Source organism: Chrysoperla carnea, chromosome 1 (assembly GCF_905475395.1).
Source record: "Chrysoperla carnea chromosome 1, inChrCarn1.1, whole genome shotgun sequence".
Taxonomy (NCBI): Eukaryota; Metazoa; Arthropoda; class Insecta; order Neuroptera; family Chrysopidae; genus Chrysoperla; species Chrysoperla carnea.
In genome coordinates this window covers 37,189,029-37,206,724 of record NC_058337.1, presented here as the reverse complement: position 1 = coordinate 37,206,724, position 17,696 = coordinate 37,189,029, and the positions used below count along the sequence as shown (strand labels likewise).

At 30.2% G+C, this 17,696-nt stretch overlaps 1 protein-coding gene across 1 annotated transcript in view; it reads left to right on the top strand.

Moving 5' to 3' along the window:
- The window catches only part of LOC123304024 (adenylate cyclase type 6), a 229,251-nt gene that overhangs the window by 74,692 nt on the left and 136,863 nt on the right, over positions 1 to 17,696 (top strand). The window contains 3 exon segments of the mRNA XM_044886331.1: positions 197 to 580; positions 1,231 to 1,521; positions 16,732 to 17,302. Of these exon segments, the coding sequence (XP_044742266.1) occupies positions 197 to 580; positions 1,231 to 1,521; positions 16,732 to 17,302 (1,246 nt within the window).

The window sequence follows — 17,696 nt, the reverse complement described above, 5'->3', positions numbered from 1 at the left end:
AAGCGGCCATATTTTCGTAATTTTAAGAATATTAATAAATCTATAAATATATCAACGTACACATTGAAACTAGGGAATTTGATACAATTTAGAGTGGTCTTTGATTATTTTGATTTGAGTCTATTTGATCAAACTTAAAGCCATTTAAGTTACCGCCATTATGAAAAATATTAATATTTAATTATCGTTGTTGCAGGATACCTCTGGTATAAGTGGAGCTAGCAGTGGTGGTACAAGTTCATCACGTAATAAAGCAATTGGTGGTAGACGATGGACAAGTTTACGGCAACAACATAAAAGTTCATCATTATCAAATACTCCGGGTAGTACTTCTGGTATATTAACACCAGCTGGTGGAACTTCCACGCAAGCATCATCACCATGCAACAGTATAGCCGAACATCCTGTAATTCCAAGTGGTACTAGTACGCATGGTAGTATGCATACAGTACAACAAAGTGGTAGCTCTACAATGACAACAGCACCTACACCACCGAAGAAATCGAATTGGGAAGTTATTGAGCATTTCAGTTCAAATACTGGCCGCGGTCGAGGAAGTATTTCTTCAAGTTTAATTGCGGTAAGTTTTATTAAAAACTAGTGAATTTATGGGTATTATAAAAAAAGTCTCAACTAAGAGTCTTACCTGCCCACAAAAAGGATTCTTAAATTTTATTGTCATTTCTGGTAGTAAATGAAGAGATCGTAAAGAGCATATTCTTGTAAAAAGTGAAAAGTTTTGAGCTGAAAGTTCTATTTTTGACCTCATCGAGAACTCGAGAACTACGTCAAAAAAATCGCAAAAATGGATATTATTATTTGTTAAACTTTCTATATGAATCTCTAAGAATATGCTGCTTGCAGAGAATCATTATTTTATAATAAAATTTTCAAACGAATTCGGGTAGTTTTGATGTCGGGTGAGCCTATAATTTACAGTCTTTTAGTTTTGTAACTATCGAAAAGCTTCCTGGATATTTGTCTATAGCCTAGAAAATTAAGAAAATAAAAAAGTCAATCTACTTAAAAAATCCAAGTGAAGTTTTTCACCGAGATTTTTTTTTTTCATTGAATTTTGTTTTGCTCACATGATTTTGCAATGAGCTTTGATAGGACATTTTTTGAATCCGGAAAAGAAAAACTTTCTTGGATTTTTTAAGCAGAAAAACGTTTATTTTCTTGGGCTATCTAATTGAAATTTTCATTGACAAAAATTTCATTTATTTGTAGGTCGGTGTAGCACCCGGTACCATGGCACTTCGCGATGACGATTCGTTTGACCGAGGGTCAAGTGGTCCAGATGGTGGAAATAGTAATTTTAGTGGATCACCTGCTGTACATAAAGCACGTGGTGGTTGCGATGATGCTGAGTCTGCTGCATTGCTCTCATCGAAGCAATCACATCAAATATCTGGTAATGGAACAAGAACATCTAAATTAAACCAAAACAGTAATGTTTGTTGGAAAATGCGATCAATTTTACGTCGATTATGTAGTTCACATCAATTTAGAAATTTGCAAGTAAGTTCTCAAAATTTCGTTCAGAGTGACTGAAATGTACGTTGTTACGTTTTCAATTTCTTATAACTGGCAATCTTTTTAACTCTTATTGTATCATCATATGTGATTTCATTATTTTTAAAGAAACAGTCGTTCACTGATTTGGGTCGTTTAAGAATCCATTTCGTTGTCGTTTTAGTAAGAAGATTCCATAATATCCGATTTTAAGAAGGAACCTTCTTGAAACCGTAGCACATACTGCATTCCTCTTTGAGGCTGTTTTATTGACCTCAATCGTTCCTTCATATATTCTTTCATGGATAGTTTCTAAAAAAGTTTACCTAGTATTTATGAAAAATACCATGTATATATGAAATACTATCTGGATGAAATAGTCTGAAATGGTCTATCCACACAAATACCAATTTGAATGTCCCGGTAATGTATAATTATGCCAAGTCCGTGATACGCAGTTCATGGTTTTTTTTTCAACAAAATAAAACAACATAATTCATTCTGCTCAAAACGTACCCAATCCGAATACTTTTTTAGCTCTAATCTGGACATTGATGATGTGTTGTTTCATTGTATATAACAAATAATCATTTCGATTGGTATCATTATTTTTTAAATGAAGATATTTATGGAGAAACACGCGCTTAAATAAATCTTTCAAATTCGAGGCAATGTTATTAAGATTTTTAGTTTGAGTTAATACCAAATTTTCAATATAGAGGGGATTGGAAATTTAATAAATATTCCGAAACCTTAAAGTTTTGTACACTTAATATTCACGTTTATCCATTTACTACAAAGCTGTAGAAGAATAAATGGTTTTTATTACTTTTAGTACTCAAGATGCTGATATTTAAGGAAGCGTCTCCGATGCCTACCTAAGAAGAAAAGTGTGTATTTTAAAGTTCTTCATTCGGAAACTATTTATGCTCTGAAAAAATTCTCAGAAAAATAGTATGAAGATCCATGCCCAATTACTAGCTGGTTACATCACCGTTGAGACTTAGTGTTTAATTATAAGATGAGAGCTTATTTGTTATCTAGTATAAATATAATCGAATTACAAGTTAATCGTCATTTTGCCTGATCCTAGATGTTAAAGGATGCTCGTTAACTGACACTCAAAAAATTTCAATTTTAATTGTGTCGATCAACGGGTATACCGTATTTTTGAAGATCAAGCAAAATAATTTTTCATTTGTTATTTGATCTTTCTGTTAGAAAAGAAAAAAGGAATGGGTGTACTTATGTATTCACGAAAGAATTTATACTTCTTCGGTAATAACAAATACAGTACAACCCTAATAAAACGTACCCCAATTTAACGAATACCTTCATTTAACAAATTTTTCATAATCTCCTCGAATTGTCCATAAGAATCCAAGTAAAATTATACCTTTACATTGGGAACGTTTTCTGCGAACAACCTCTTTATTACGAATTTTCAACTATAAATAAAAGTGTAAATACCTCTTATTTATGAATTTTGTCAACTCAAAACCTCTATATAACGTTCCCACCAATATATGACTCTTAATACCATAGTATGTGATGTGATGTGAAAAATTGTAACAAACTCCAACATGTAGTTTTTACCCCACCCTGTGCGCGTACATAATAAAAATTCAACCTCATTATTTTTTCATAACACACCCAAAAAATATTAGATATTTCAAAAAATAATATCTTTTAATTTTATTCTTGGAGGTGCAATCAAAAAACAACCAAATGCCGTAAAAAACATGACGCTCACCGCAAGACCATAGAAAACACATTTAGTCTCCTTTTGGATTTTTAACCGGAGAACTTTTGTGTAAAGTTTTCTAATAAAGTAAGTAAGCTAGAATTACAGAATTTGAAGAAAAATCAGTATGACCAATCATTTTATTGAGGACACCTTAACAAATAAGATTAAATCATTTTTCATCATCTAATTAATTATTATAACGAACTTTTCGAGTTATTATTTATAGCGAAAAAAATCAAAACAAATGTGTCAATTTACCTAATTCTAATTGTTTACAAGTTCCAAAGAACCTTTTAATTTTCCTTATTTAAAAATTTTTCAACGTGTATAAAAAGAAATGTTTTTCATTATTTCTTAATATGTATGAAAGAACGTTAGTTATGGCCATTTAAGTGAAACATTTGTTAATTAAAAATTGTTATACAAATTTATGTTGTGACGTTTGAAAGACTATTATTTCAAAATCGGTATTAGGGGGAGGGTCAAAATACTAAGAAAACGACTATTCAGAAACGAGTACATAGAATATGAATTTCCTTAGTCTGCTATACTAATTGTTACTTAACAAATTAGGTGAAAAGATTATTTAAAAAGGTGAAAAAATGGCATGTGCTTACACCGTTCATTGCCATGACTGGTCGTCTAACTGTCCCTGCTATGCCTGTCAGATCAGTTTCCCGCCGGAAGGTTAATGTACACTCTGATCAATCAAATGTAAAAAATAGAGTCTGCCTTTGGCAATGAAGCCACTTGATATACAAAGTTTTCTAAAGCATTTATCCGACCATTGACGTTTTTAGTTACTTGATGGAGCATCCACAAAAGTGCGTATTAATTGAATAAATTTAAGTTTTATTATTAAATTTATATGACTTATTGATAACAATTCTCTAGTTTTAAGTGGAAAGTTTTCTGAACTAAATAAATAATGTAATAACATACCAAATAGATATATATGTCGTTTGTATGACCTTTAGAAGTTTAACAACTTTCTGAAAAGTAAATTATTGTCTCTATTCATTGATAAATTGCTCTTTCTTAAAGAGAAATCTAAAATTTTGTGTTATTAAATATTAAAATCGTATACATCCACATCTTAGTAGATATGACCAGATGACAAAACTGTAGAATAAATTTGATGCAATTACGCTTATGATTAATATTTTCGTGTTATTCTTACTTATCTTCTTTTGATGCACTAACTAAATCAAATTTGCTGGAAGCGAAATCTCACAAAGCATCAATAACTGTTTCACAATTCAGCGAAGCCATTTTTCCATTCTTAACTCACTTCTTTGATCAAATTTGTCTGCGCATTTATGGGAATCGAAATCATCCTACTATCTATTAAATTTAAAAATGAACGATGTTAAAATTTTACCACAGGCTTACAGATATAAAACATTGTCACTTCTTCGAAACAAAAGGATACTATATGTATAAGTCAATTTCGAGGCGAAAACCAAAGCTTTCGTTCAGAAAGTGAATAGAAAGTTCTTATTGTGATTCGTAATATGAAAATTACACACAAATTATTATATAAAATTTTTGTTTACAAACAACTTCTAGAAAATGTTTCTGAAACTGTTGACATGTGTCTCAATCATTTAAAATTATCATTCCTCTGTTATGTTTGTTTATTTAATAAAAAAATTTGTGAGAAGCAAAGTTCCATCATTAAACACATATTTCCCCCTCATTTAATGTTTCCATAAAAAATGCTGGGTAAAATATGGCTGGATATTTGACAACCCCCCACCCCCTAAAGGCAAATCCTTTGTGCTAATTCAATTAACAAACCCATTTTCAACTCTCTATCTAAGTTTGGAGGGGCTGTGGAGATATGCAAAGTCTTAACTATTGTCAAAAAGCATGCTTGTGTTATAAAATGCGAAGGGTCTGGGAAATTGATACCCCCAACTTTTGAAGGTAAAATGGGTTTCTACTTGGAAATTCCCCCTTAAACTGAAATGAGGTTCCGTTTTAATAACATCAATCCAACTTGTTGATAAGTATTCAACTCTAAATTCAGTTCATTTGAATTTAACAAAAGGGGGCCGATGAACGTCGGGCCCAATCGTCCGGGAAACAAATAGATCGTGATCTAAAGGTCATGAAACCGATTTATAATACATCGTTAACTCTCTTGGTTGACCTTCGGTACAGTGCAAATAGTGAAAATATAAGTCTATATTTCCGGGGGAAATATGACTTTTAACCATTTTAATATCAAAGAAGGCTTTTCATTTATTAGTATTTGTTCATTGAAAACTTAATATCGTTTATATTGATATATACGCGAAAGTTTATGAGTAGATCGCATTAATAACAGTGTTTTTTTCAAAATTTCAACAACATTTTACCAGTAAATAAGTTGCCTGTGAACACATTATTGTAAATAAATTTGTTCGAAAAAAGGTATCAAAAGTAGATTTTATGAATTTATTTTAATGACAATTTCCTGTGGACAGCAATTAGCATTGATCTTTGGACATGGTTAACTCTTAGATTTTTGTTTTTAGTGATATAAATCAAATCGAAATCTACGTACTCGATAAATGCGATTTCTATTAATTTGAAAGTTTTCCCAACTATAGATTAGTAATTTATTATTACAAAATATAATGATCTTAATATCTAATTAACTATTAAGAGTAATACTATGTTTATGGTTTTGAGGGTTTAAAATTCATAAATATTTGATTATTAATACAGATGGAAAGCTAAGTTTTTGTACATAAAAAATCGTTTACACTATTTTTCCCAAAGTACAATCATGCTTGTCCAAAGGTACATGCGGACATTGTACCCCATACAAAGGATCACAAAGGATGTTAGGTTTTAGTAAATTTTGTTTTACAAAACAGTAGTGGCATTTCTAGACAATTCTTCACGAAAACGCCTCTTTTTAGGCACCAGAGAAGAAATACGTGATAAAAGGCGCAGAGCATATAGCGGCTTAACGTAGACTGCCCTAGTTTTCAGTAAAACAGACCATGAATTTTGAATTTTGATTCCTTTTTCTCATTATTTTCATTCAAGATCAATTACATCGATGGTAAGAATAGCGGAATATTAATTTAGTTACGCTAACAATCATGTGAACAACTCCTCTCGCCTATATTTTGACTCTTTGTTTGTTCTTTTCGAAACTCGGAAATTTTCAGTATTGTTGTCATAGGATTTGGGGTTGTAAATCAAATATATGTAATAATGCCTACTAAAATGTTAATAAATACGAAATTAAAACGAATTAATTCAATTTGAATAAATACATAAAATTGTGATTTAAATAAAATAAAATTTAAAAGACTTTTCGTGTATAATTCATTAAATAATTTATTTTTAATTTAAAAGATTCTAAGACAAAAATAAGAAAAAGTCGAAAATACAAACACACATTTTTACAAATAATTATAATAAAATTTGAAAATATAGCATATTGATATCATATTAATTATCGCAAGTTATTTGACTGGCCTAGGGCGAGTTCGTGGCTCATGCTCAGTAGTGTCGTGTTGGTAGTTTTTTTAATATTATATTTTGTTAATATTTTGTTAATTTCTATAATTTCGTTTGTTTTATACCAGTAATATAAAAAAAATAACTATATAAAAAAAACATTAACCTATTTACCGAGGCCAACATTTAAAAAATCAAAGTGCGTTTTTAAAGCACACAGTTTTATTTAAGTGGTTTGATCTTTTAATTTCGACTTAAAATAACTTATTTTTAGCAAAAATATAAATTCGAATCTATTAAATTGTACTTTTAGGATTGAAAACACACTTTCAAGTTCAAGAAGTTTGCCTCGATAAAATAACCCAAGTATATTTATGTTTTTACTTAATTTAATTATTATTTTTTATTTCATTTAACACGTGTTCTGGATAATTTTAAAAAATAAGCCTAATTTCAGTAAACGATAGATTTTTTATACGTCTAAAAAAGTTTCGGATTCAGCCGAAACTGAAATAAATTCGGTTTTCATTTCGGGAGAAAGTCCTGTTTCGGCCGAACACTAGTTATTTAATTGTTTATTTTAAAACTTCCGAGATAATAGTTATAAAATACAACCCTCTTATTTTTAAGAAAAAAAACTAAAAAAAATAATTTCTATAAGAAATACGTTTCCGGGAATCAAGTACCTTTTTATAGAAGAGTAAATAAAAACATTTAATTCCATATAACAAATATTTTCATATATTCATAAATTTATTGTATATTTCCAATGAAAACTCCCATAAATATTTTTTATAAACACTGCTTTTAGTCGCAAGTATACAAATGTTAAGTTTTGTCTGCTTGTAAAACTGTTGTAACGAATACTCAAGAATAATAATAAGGAATACGCTTTCGGGAATCAAGTACCTTGTAAATAAAAACATTTAATTCTATATAATACCTTTTTTCTTATATTCATAAATTTTTAGTTTACTAGCTGACCCCCCGTAAACTTCGCTTCACCTACAATAAGTTATTTGATTATAACTTTTGATGAGCGATTATTTATTCTAAATTAACACCTGCAGCACTAATTATTTATTAATAGCTAATATTATTGCTTAGCCCACCTGCTTGCCCACCCCCTGCTTAGCATGCTCTCTTAACACAAACCTTACTCCTATTTCTAACACAATTAGACCTCCGTCCCATTTGTTCGCCTTACGGGTTGAATTCCAAAATACTCTTACTTACTTCTTACTAATGCAGGATTAATAAAGAATGTGTGCATTGTCAGTTTTTAACTTTATACATAATGTATATCAGCATCATAGGTTAGGCTAGGTTATATTGGATGTCCACGAAGGGCACACTTAGGCTATACACACATATATGTGTTTTACCACCTTTCCGCTGATAATTTCATTTATCAGCTCCTTAATTTCAGAGGCTGAGTGCACCTCCTTCATGCATATACCATGCACTACACCATCCCATCATAACTATTAATTAAATGAATTTGTTGGGACGGCGGGAATCGATAATAAGTATCAGCATATGGCATTATAACCATTGTTTCCAATTTTTCGTAAAATGATTTACATTGTATATTTTTCAGTAGTACCTATTGTATATAATATATTTTACAATTGACAATTGACAATATTAGATGAAATATTTATTTGTTTTTCCGATTTTTTCTTTATATAGAAACATTCATAACATACTGCTTGTGAGAGGAATAATTTAAATTCTCTTTTGTAATTATTATGAACCACATGAATTTAAGAAAACTTTAGTAACATTTACATTTTAGCAAACATTGATCCATATTTGTCCATAAACTTATTAACATGGGGCTTCCATATACAAACTGTCATTCCCTTTTTCACCACCTTAAAGTGGGAGTAGGCGGTGATCTTTGCGCCCTATTATACCTACTATATACAAACAAAAAAATGCATTAAAATTGGTCAAGCCGTTTCGGGGCAGTTTAAACACAAACGCCGTGCCACAAGTTTTTTTATATTTGATTTTCAATGAAAATTTTTACTGATTGGAGGACTGCAGGATTGAACCACCTATTGCCAGTTACCTTCTTTCAACGTTTCAACCGTTGGTGGTCGGTTTTCCTGGTAAAGTTTCTCTCTCTTTTGATACCCTTCTTTTACGGTAAACACACAAGAAATAGTCGCAAGTTATAATTTTTAACTTACTTTATTAACATTACGCAGTTAAAAATACAAATTTGAATTTACATAAAAATTCAATTTATGTTATTTTCTTAAATTCTTTTTATATGTGATTTAAGACGGTAAGAAAATAATTTGAAAAAATTTATGAGTTTTTGTTTTGCAACGTTTTCAAAATCGCACACTCCTCTGCCATACCCTGTGTTTAGAAGTTCTGGGATGTCTATTGGACAATATCAGTCAGAGTGTTGGGTACTTAAGTCATACGTATATTTAAGGTTCATCTACATATTTCATTGATCAGGTGGAACTTTCACATTAGTTAAATATCTACTATCTATTTTGTATAAAAATTGCTAATGACAACTGTGCTGTCAGACCATCACTTTTCCGGATATGTTAATTAAGATGAAAATATTGCTTTTAACTTTGCTATCTTTATAATACAAAACTTAACTTTCAAACACAATGTTATAGAAGTTTAAACTACAATAATTTTCGTAAACTCGTTTTATAAACAGCGCAGAGACTGCAGACCCGGGTTAATGAGTTCTTGAAGCTTTACATATCTACGGCAGAAAAATCGTGAATAAGTTGAGGAAAAGAATTGAGTTATTACATAATAATATTCAATTACAAAATTTGTTTCCTTTTGAAAAACGAAATGATTTTTTTTTAAATTGTTTTTATAAATCATAATACACTTCAGTATGTATTGAGTTTTTAATCAATTAACTTATATATAATTTACTGTGTGTTATTTCAAATATTATGCTTCAACCCATAGTTTACTTCAATCAATAGCATAGAGGTATAGGAATATGGATTTGTTGGACTTACTCACACTTTATTTTGGGTGAAGGCAAGCAACGATTAAGTGTGTAAATGCCATTTGTGTACGCCTTATGAGTTCGATTAGTCTGTGTTAAAATATATTTAGTGCGACAAAACGATACAGTACAACATGAAAGGCAGGTTAAAATGGTTTTGGACCATCTAATTTTTACTACATGGTATGTCGACCCTCAGTTTAAAGTCTTAGCCTAGGTTAGGTTATATTGACTGTCCACGAAGGACACACTTAGGCTATAGACCCCATGGTGATACTTATATGCGTATTACCACCTTTCCGTTGATAAGTTCATTTATCAGCTACTCAATTTCAGAGGCTGAGTGTACCTCCTTAATGCATATACCATGCACTACAAAAGCCCATCACAACTATTAATTAAATTAATTTTGTTGCAACGGCGGGAATCGAACCCGCTACCTTAAGCATATCGCGGACGAAATTGGTTACGCCTTACCCAACTGAGCTAATATCGTGACAGTTTAAAGTCTTGTATGAAAAATATTTTCTCTTACTTGAAAAGATTCTGCCTGAATGAATGCTGTTCAATAAATCAAGACATGGAGGTTATCCGGTGATTCACCTCAGATTTTTTATATTCAGAATATTTAAAATTTTAATGCATATAAAAACTAGATTCAATATTTATTTATTGTTATTACATCAATTTGTATAAGTAAATATATGTATAAAATAAACACAAATAACACATGTAAAGGACGCATAAAAAATTGAATTAATGATACTAAATAAATAGATGAAGATATAATTCCAGCAAAAAAAAATTTTAAATTCATGAATTGACAATATAAGTATACGTCATGTTTGTTTATCAAGCGTAGAAAAATAATAATCGTCAGAGTATATACCTGTGGAGTGTACAGGTTTCGTAATCCGGGCACTTTTATAATACACAATTTAAGATATGAATAATGTTCATGAGAACAAAGTAGATGAAAGAGAAATGGATAAAATCTATCAAGTAATAATTTAAGATTAGGTGGAAAATTAAGAATAAAACAAGTGAAAATAAACAATTCACTGATATAATTGTTGAAATACCGTGTATAAACAATGTTTAATATCAACGCTTGTATTAGTTTCTAACCGACTTCAAACAAAAAAGGAGGAGGTTATCAATTCGACTGTATTTTTTTCTTGTAATGTGTGTTACCTCAGAACTTTCGACTAGATGAACCGATTTTGACGATATCTATTTGAAAGCTGGTACTTAAAGTGTGGTCCTATTTCATTTTGGTCCAGTTCTGACAACGGCATCCATGAGAAAACCATAAAAGTCTTAAATTTGCATTAAGTATTCACGGCAAGAGGACGAATAACTCAATATCACGCCAACCGATTTCTATGATTCTTTTTTAGTGACAAATGAGTTAGTGTACTTCAGATTCACTAAAAATCACAAAATAAAAAAAACTCGACAAAAAGAAAATCGACTTCAAAAGAAAAACTTTTCCAAAACAAATTAATATACACTAAAAAGTAAAAGAAATAACAATAATATAATGTACTTAAAATAATTGTAATTTTTGAAGTCGGTGTCAGCCAAGCTTATGTAGCAAACTATTCTGTCAGAGTTGTTTCCTTGGCTGACACCGACTCCAAAAATAACAATAATTTTAAGTGCATTATATTGTCGTTATTTTTTTTACTTTTTAGTGCATATTAATTTGTTTTGGAAAAGTTTTTCTATTGAAGTCGGTTTTCTTTTTCTTAAAAGTTTTTTTTATTAATAAATTAGAAAATAAAATTCGCAATGGTGTATCCATTTTTGTCTATAGCTAATGATGTTATCTATTTATCTATTTGTAAATTAATCACTACGCTTATTACTTGTCCAAAATATTATAACATAGTTATTATTATACATTAAATTTTTTAAATTTTCGAAATGGTGACCGTTTACAAACTTATATTCATATTTTTTGCAGTTTTTTAAAGACGGAATAGAAGTTTATTTGATAAATAATACTGACTAGCGGAAAATAAATAAAGTTTAACTGTAACGGTAGGCTATTTCAAGAGTACACGAAATTCAATTAACTCCTAATGCATATTTCCTAAACATTTTCTCTTACTATTAATTTTAATATGTCAGTCGTGGATAATAACACGTGCCACCTTTAGCAATAAGACTATGCAGTGATAGACCTTTTCATTTTAAATTCACGATTCTTTTTTGTTTCGTACTAAATGATTTATAACCAATGTGATAAAATGATTAACAAATACCTACTATCTTAGTCCAACTTATTGCTGTCACTCCGAAAAAATAAACTATGCACTTGCGCTTATAACATGATGAAAAGGTCTATTGGCACACAATGGAAAGCATGTTCTTTACTAATTTGAAGATTGAAGATTGCTATTTTATAAACTGGCAATTAATTTTGGTTTTACCAAAAATATTTTTGTGTGGTCTGAGATATATTGTTCGATTTATACTTTTCGCAGAGTTATTTTAATGCTCAGATTACGTTCACCCATTTGTAGGTGATCTCATCAACAGAGAGAATACATTTATTATTATTATTCTCACAAGTACATATTGTTACATTATGTACTCTTCCGACAAATAACCTTTATTTTTATGAAAAATAAAAATTTGAATTATTAAAGCGTGTTGATCATACATACAATACATTAAACCCTAAATATTTAAATAATAGAAACATCGGAAAACTGTTTTTTATATATTTGCCAGGGATGATTAGTATGGTGTGGTGTGTCGGCTGTAGTTTAGTATTACCTTGTCCTTGTTGTCTTTGAGATTTTTAAATCAAAAACGTCTTGAATGCTTTTCAAGGTCAATAATTAATCGCCCTCCTGCTGCTTCACAGCAATTTGTTCATTTTTAATTAATTATGAAACATCTCTCTGTAAAATACGTATGGAATGCTATTAACGTGTCACGGTCAACAAATTGTATCGCAAATACAGTTTTTATAATTTTTTTCTTCGTAAATTTGATTTTTTTCATCAAGAGAGTAAAGGTATAAGCAAAAAAAAAAAAAAAAACTTACTGAGTACGCTTGATATATAGGGGGTAGAGATAAGGAGAACTAACTCTGTATATGAGAAGTTTCCATCGAAAAGCAGCAAATAAGGATGGCGCTGCTGTAGCCAAAGTGTAAGTTTTAAAAGAAGTGCTCAAAGTAATAAGACCAAGATATAAATCTAAGCAAGTTGTTAGAGAAGGATATAGAAGTTCACATCAAACACCTTTGGCTACACAAGCGCCAATATAGTCAATTTTAGAACTGTTATTTTGTACTCTTTTTTACTTTAACCCTTATTTAAGTTCAAAAATTATCGGACCTGTTCATGTGATTTCGTTAGTTTAATATCACTCTATAGAGAGTAGAGATAAGGAGAACTTAAGTAAGGGTTAAAGTAAAAAAGAATACAAATAAACAGTTCTAAATTGACTATATTGGCGCTTGTATAGCCAAAGGTGTTTGATGTGAACTTCTATATCCTTCTCTAACAACTTGCTTAGATTTATATCTTGGTCTTATTACTTTGACCACTTCTTTTAAAACTTACACTTTTGCTACAGCAGCGCCATCCTTATTTGCTGCTTTTCGATGGAAACTCAGTCTATATAACTTTAACGTCAATGTTAACAAGTGAAAACAAACAATTAACTCAGTTTATTGTTGAAATACCATGTATAGACAGTGTTGATTTCTTTATCACATATAACACATACATACATGTGACACATATATAACTGATATAGTACATATTATAAAATTTCCTCCTAATTGGTGTAAAAATGTTGAAGAAAATTTAACGCGTGAATATTTCGAGTATGTACAGAACGCGTGAGCAAATCTCCCATTACGTGACTAAAGATTACCGAAAGGTTGACGTGAGTGCTGACAGGTTAAATTGCATGCAAGAAATATTGTAATTTTGTGCCTACTACTGCTTACCCCACTATAAATTTTCTAAATAGATTTTGTTTTTATGTAGTTAGTTGTTTCATATGCTCCTGAATAATTAAATAATGAGATATTAGAGTTATCCCAAACTTTATCATTAGCATCTCGTTACTTCATGTAAAATATTTTCAAATACTTTGTAAATAACAAGGACTTATTGTATTTAATGTATGTAATATTGTACTACAAGTTTATTGTGTTAGCATCAACATTGTTGTAAACGATGTGAAGATAGCAGAATATAAAAAGAATAATATTGTAATGTATGCGAAGACTAAGCCTATTTATTATTTAATAAAGGAATATATTCTCTGATGGATCTATTTAAAAGGATTAAGTATGGATTTGATATGATAATATAATAAATTAAATTAAAACTAGTTACATACATTAATATACATTTATGTTGTTTGTTTGTTTATTTATCTCTCTCTCTCTTTTTCTATTTGTTTTTTCAATGTTATTGTTTATAATTTCTTTAAATAATGTCACATTTATATAGAATGAAAAAACATACAAAAAAAGGAAATAACATATTTTATTCATTAAAACAAAGAATAGAATTTCTTATAATTTTGCGTATTTAATAAACCATGTATTATCTTTACAAGATGGTTCCCACGAACCCATGACCTAATTGACCTATACGTTGCTCATTTACGAGTTCAAACGAACTATAATTTATAACGATATATTTAAAAAAAAATTTGGAAAACGGTTGACCCCGCAGGTCATCCCTGTAACTTCCCGCTAAGTATTGACTCATAACGTGTAAAAAATTTTATCTATTCTGATGTTATATCCACTCGCTTTTTTGGGTTTTCTTTCGTCAACGATAACTCACGAACGAATCAACCGATTTTGACCGGACTGGTGGTGATCGACGTGGTTTTTTGATGTTGAGAGCTGATTAGTTTGATCGATACAGCAGATTAGGAATTGATCGATACAGCCGTTTAAAAGTTATTAAAAAAAACCACTTTAAAAAAATTTTTTTTGCAGTTTTTTTTAGATTTCTCGAAATCTATCGGTTCGAATCGGTCCAAAATCTAAGTTTGGTCAAGCCCTTTTGAATGGCACCAACCGCGATCAAATCGGACAAGCCGTTCAAAAGTTATGAGAGGTTTACATACATCCACACACACACACACACACACACACACACACACACACACACAAACACACTCATACATACATACAGCCATACAGACACCCTCGCGGAAGTAGTCAGGGAAGCCACCTTAAAACGTCGAGATCTGATGAAAACTCGATTTTGGCAAAACGGGGTGAAAACAATAACTACCCTATTTTCTTAGCGGGAAGTTAAAATGTTTAATTTAATTTGGCATTTACCATTTTTTAAATTTTTACAGAAATCTTTAATTTATGATTCAAAATTATGATTATAGATGGAGCAGATCATCATTTTGAACCATACTCTATGATCATCATTTTGAACCATAAATTCTGTAAAAATTTAAAATAGTAAATATCAAACAAATCATGGCCTTTTCTGGTATTCTCAATGAATTATGACTATTTTACATTTAACAAAATTGAAAACTGCGTATATCAAGAGAGGGTGGAGGCTATAAAGCGGTAGTATTTAAGCCCAGTGAAACGGGCGGGTATCAATCTAGTCATGTATACATACAGACAGACAGGCAACCGAAAATGGACTAACTAGATGATTTTATGAACACGTATGCCAAAATTCTGTTGATATAATCAATATTTGTAAGCGTTACAAACTTGGGACTAAACTAAGTTTACCTTGATACATAAGCATCAATATTTTTAATCGTTGGGACTATACTTAATATACTATGATATACTTTATATATACATGGTATAAAAAAGAATTTCCTTTCTTTTTATCAAAATTATCAAAATTAAAATATCATTTTTCTCTGGCGATACATAGAAATGATAAAGTATTCAGATCGGCCCCAAATCGTTTGTAGTTTAATATGGTGCTGAAAAAAATAATTACCCAGCTACAGTACTTTGAAAACAATAGATAAATTGATAAAATAATGGAAATTTACAACAAAATGATAAAATCGTTTGTAGTTTAATGTAATGATGAGAAAAATAATTTTCATGTTTGCTAGAACTGAATTTGAAAAAATCATGTTGTTTTTTGATCATATACAACTAAAAACGATTTGGAGGAAATCTGAATAGTTAAATTGTTTGTAGTTTCGACGTTTATATCATTTTGTAGTAAAACTCCATTATTTTATTACTTCATATATTTTTTTCAAAATACTGCAACTTTAAAATTACTTTTCTCGTCACTACATTAAACTACAAACGATTTAGAGCAGATCTGAATACTTTTAATTACCTCCTCATAATTATTCACCGTCTTGGCTCTAAATTATGAATTTTCATTGGTAAATATCGTTACTACAAACAAATAATGCTCACTAGAATGACCAGGGCCGTAGCTAACAAAAATATTATAAAAATATAAAAAGTGGGATAATTTGACCAAATCCAATTAAATCATTTTATACTTTTTTTTTTTAAATCCCTTCCATTTTTAAATGAAATTTGCTAATATCTACTGATAATCATTGGCTACTGGTTATCGAATGATAGTCAGTGAATGAACAAATTTATCAATTTTTGCCATACTCGTATCTCCCAAATTACGTCTCAGATCCAAATTTGTAAAATAGTTTTTTAGTTGTTCTTGATGAGCTTCTTTTGGTAAGCTGGGTTTCTGCAGTCAATCACAGAACATGGTGTATAAAGCGAAGTCTAAATACTTGCCACCGGTGCTATGTACCCTAGTTACGACGTTGCTTAAATCCATTTCATCGTTTGCAGTTTAATATGATTTAAAAAAAAACTGACTTTTTTTCAAATCCAGTTCCAGCGTGTCTGTACGTGCAGTAAGAATTCTGCTCCTGAAGTAACAAAAAAATTAAAGCTGAATGAATGATTTTTCCTAACGAAACAGAAACAGTTTATTCTTTACTATACATGATACTTTTCTTTTTGTTTCAGGTAGAAATGTTATACCAACGTTACTTTCTACGTATGAACCAAAGCAACATGACGCATTTATTAGGCTTATTAATAATATTATGTATCACAATATTATTAATATGTGGTATTGATTTATTATTACCAACAATCCCACCACAAAATGTTAATGGTGGCAGCAGTATTAATAATAATAATGATAATATAAATGTTCATCATAATAATAACGATAGAGGGAAATCATCATCAATTGATGATTCCACATCAGCTGCATCATCTTCTGCATCATCGACGGTTACATTATTATCATCAACAACATCCACAATATCAAATCCATTACATAACACCACAACAGCAACAAAATCAACTTCTAGGTCGTTCAATTTAAATAATTTATTAAGTGACAGTGGTGGTAGTGATGATGATGATAAAGGAGGAGGGGGTGCTGGCAGCGCCAGTAGTCATGATGGCATTGGTTTAATAAATATAGCAGTAGATGATTCAAATAGATTATTTCTAAATGATGAGACACGAGTACAGAAATTAATTGCAATCACATTTACTGTTGGCTCATGTGCATTAGTTTATGGAGGTAAATTATTATTGTATTCCTTATGAATAAATATTATTTAGGAATATTATTATTGTTAATAATCATCATCATCAACAGCATATGATGTGATATTATATTTTGATGCCCCAGGTGGATGCATGCATTCAAATTATGGTGCATACCAGTGGCGTTCATTACATATAGACAGAAAGACATTGCCTACCCTACATAATTCAGATAAATGTATATAATCTTGTTCTGATATCTGATATTATTTATCTACGTGTACTATCAATAAACACAACATCTTAAGGGGTATCATCTATAATTCTATACTGCATACACTAAATTTTGCTGAGTGCCTCCAACAAAGACACTATTCTTGCTTAAATGTTTATATTTGTGCAAACATAGTCATAAGTGTGTTCGTTCA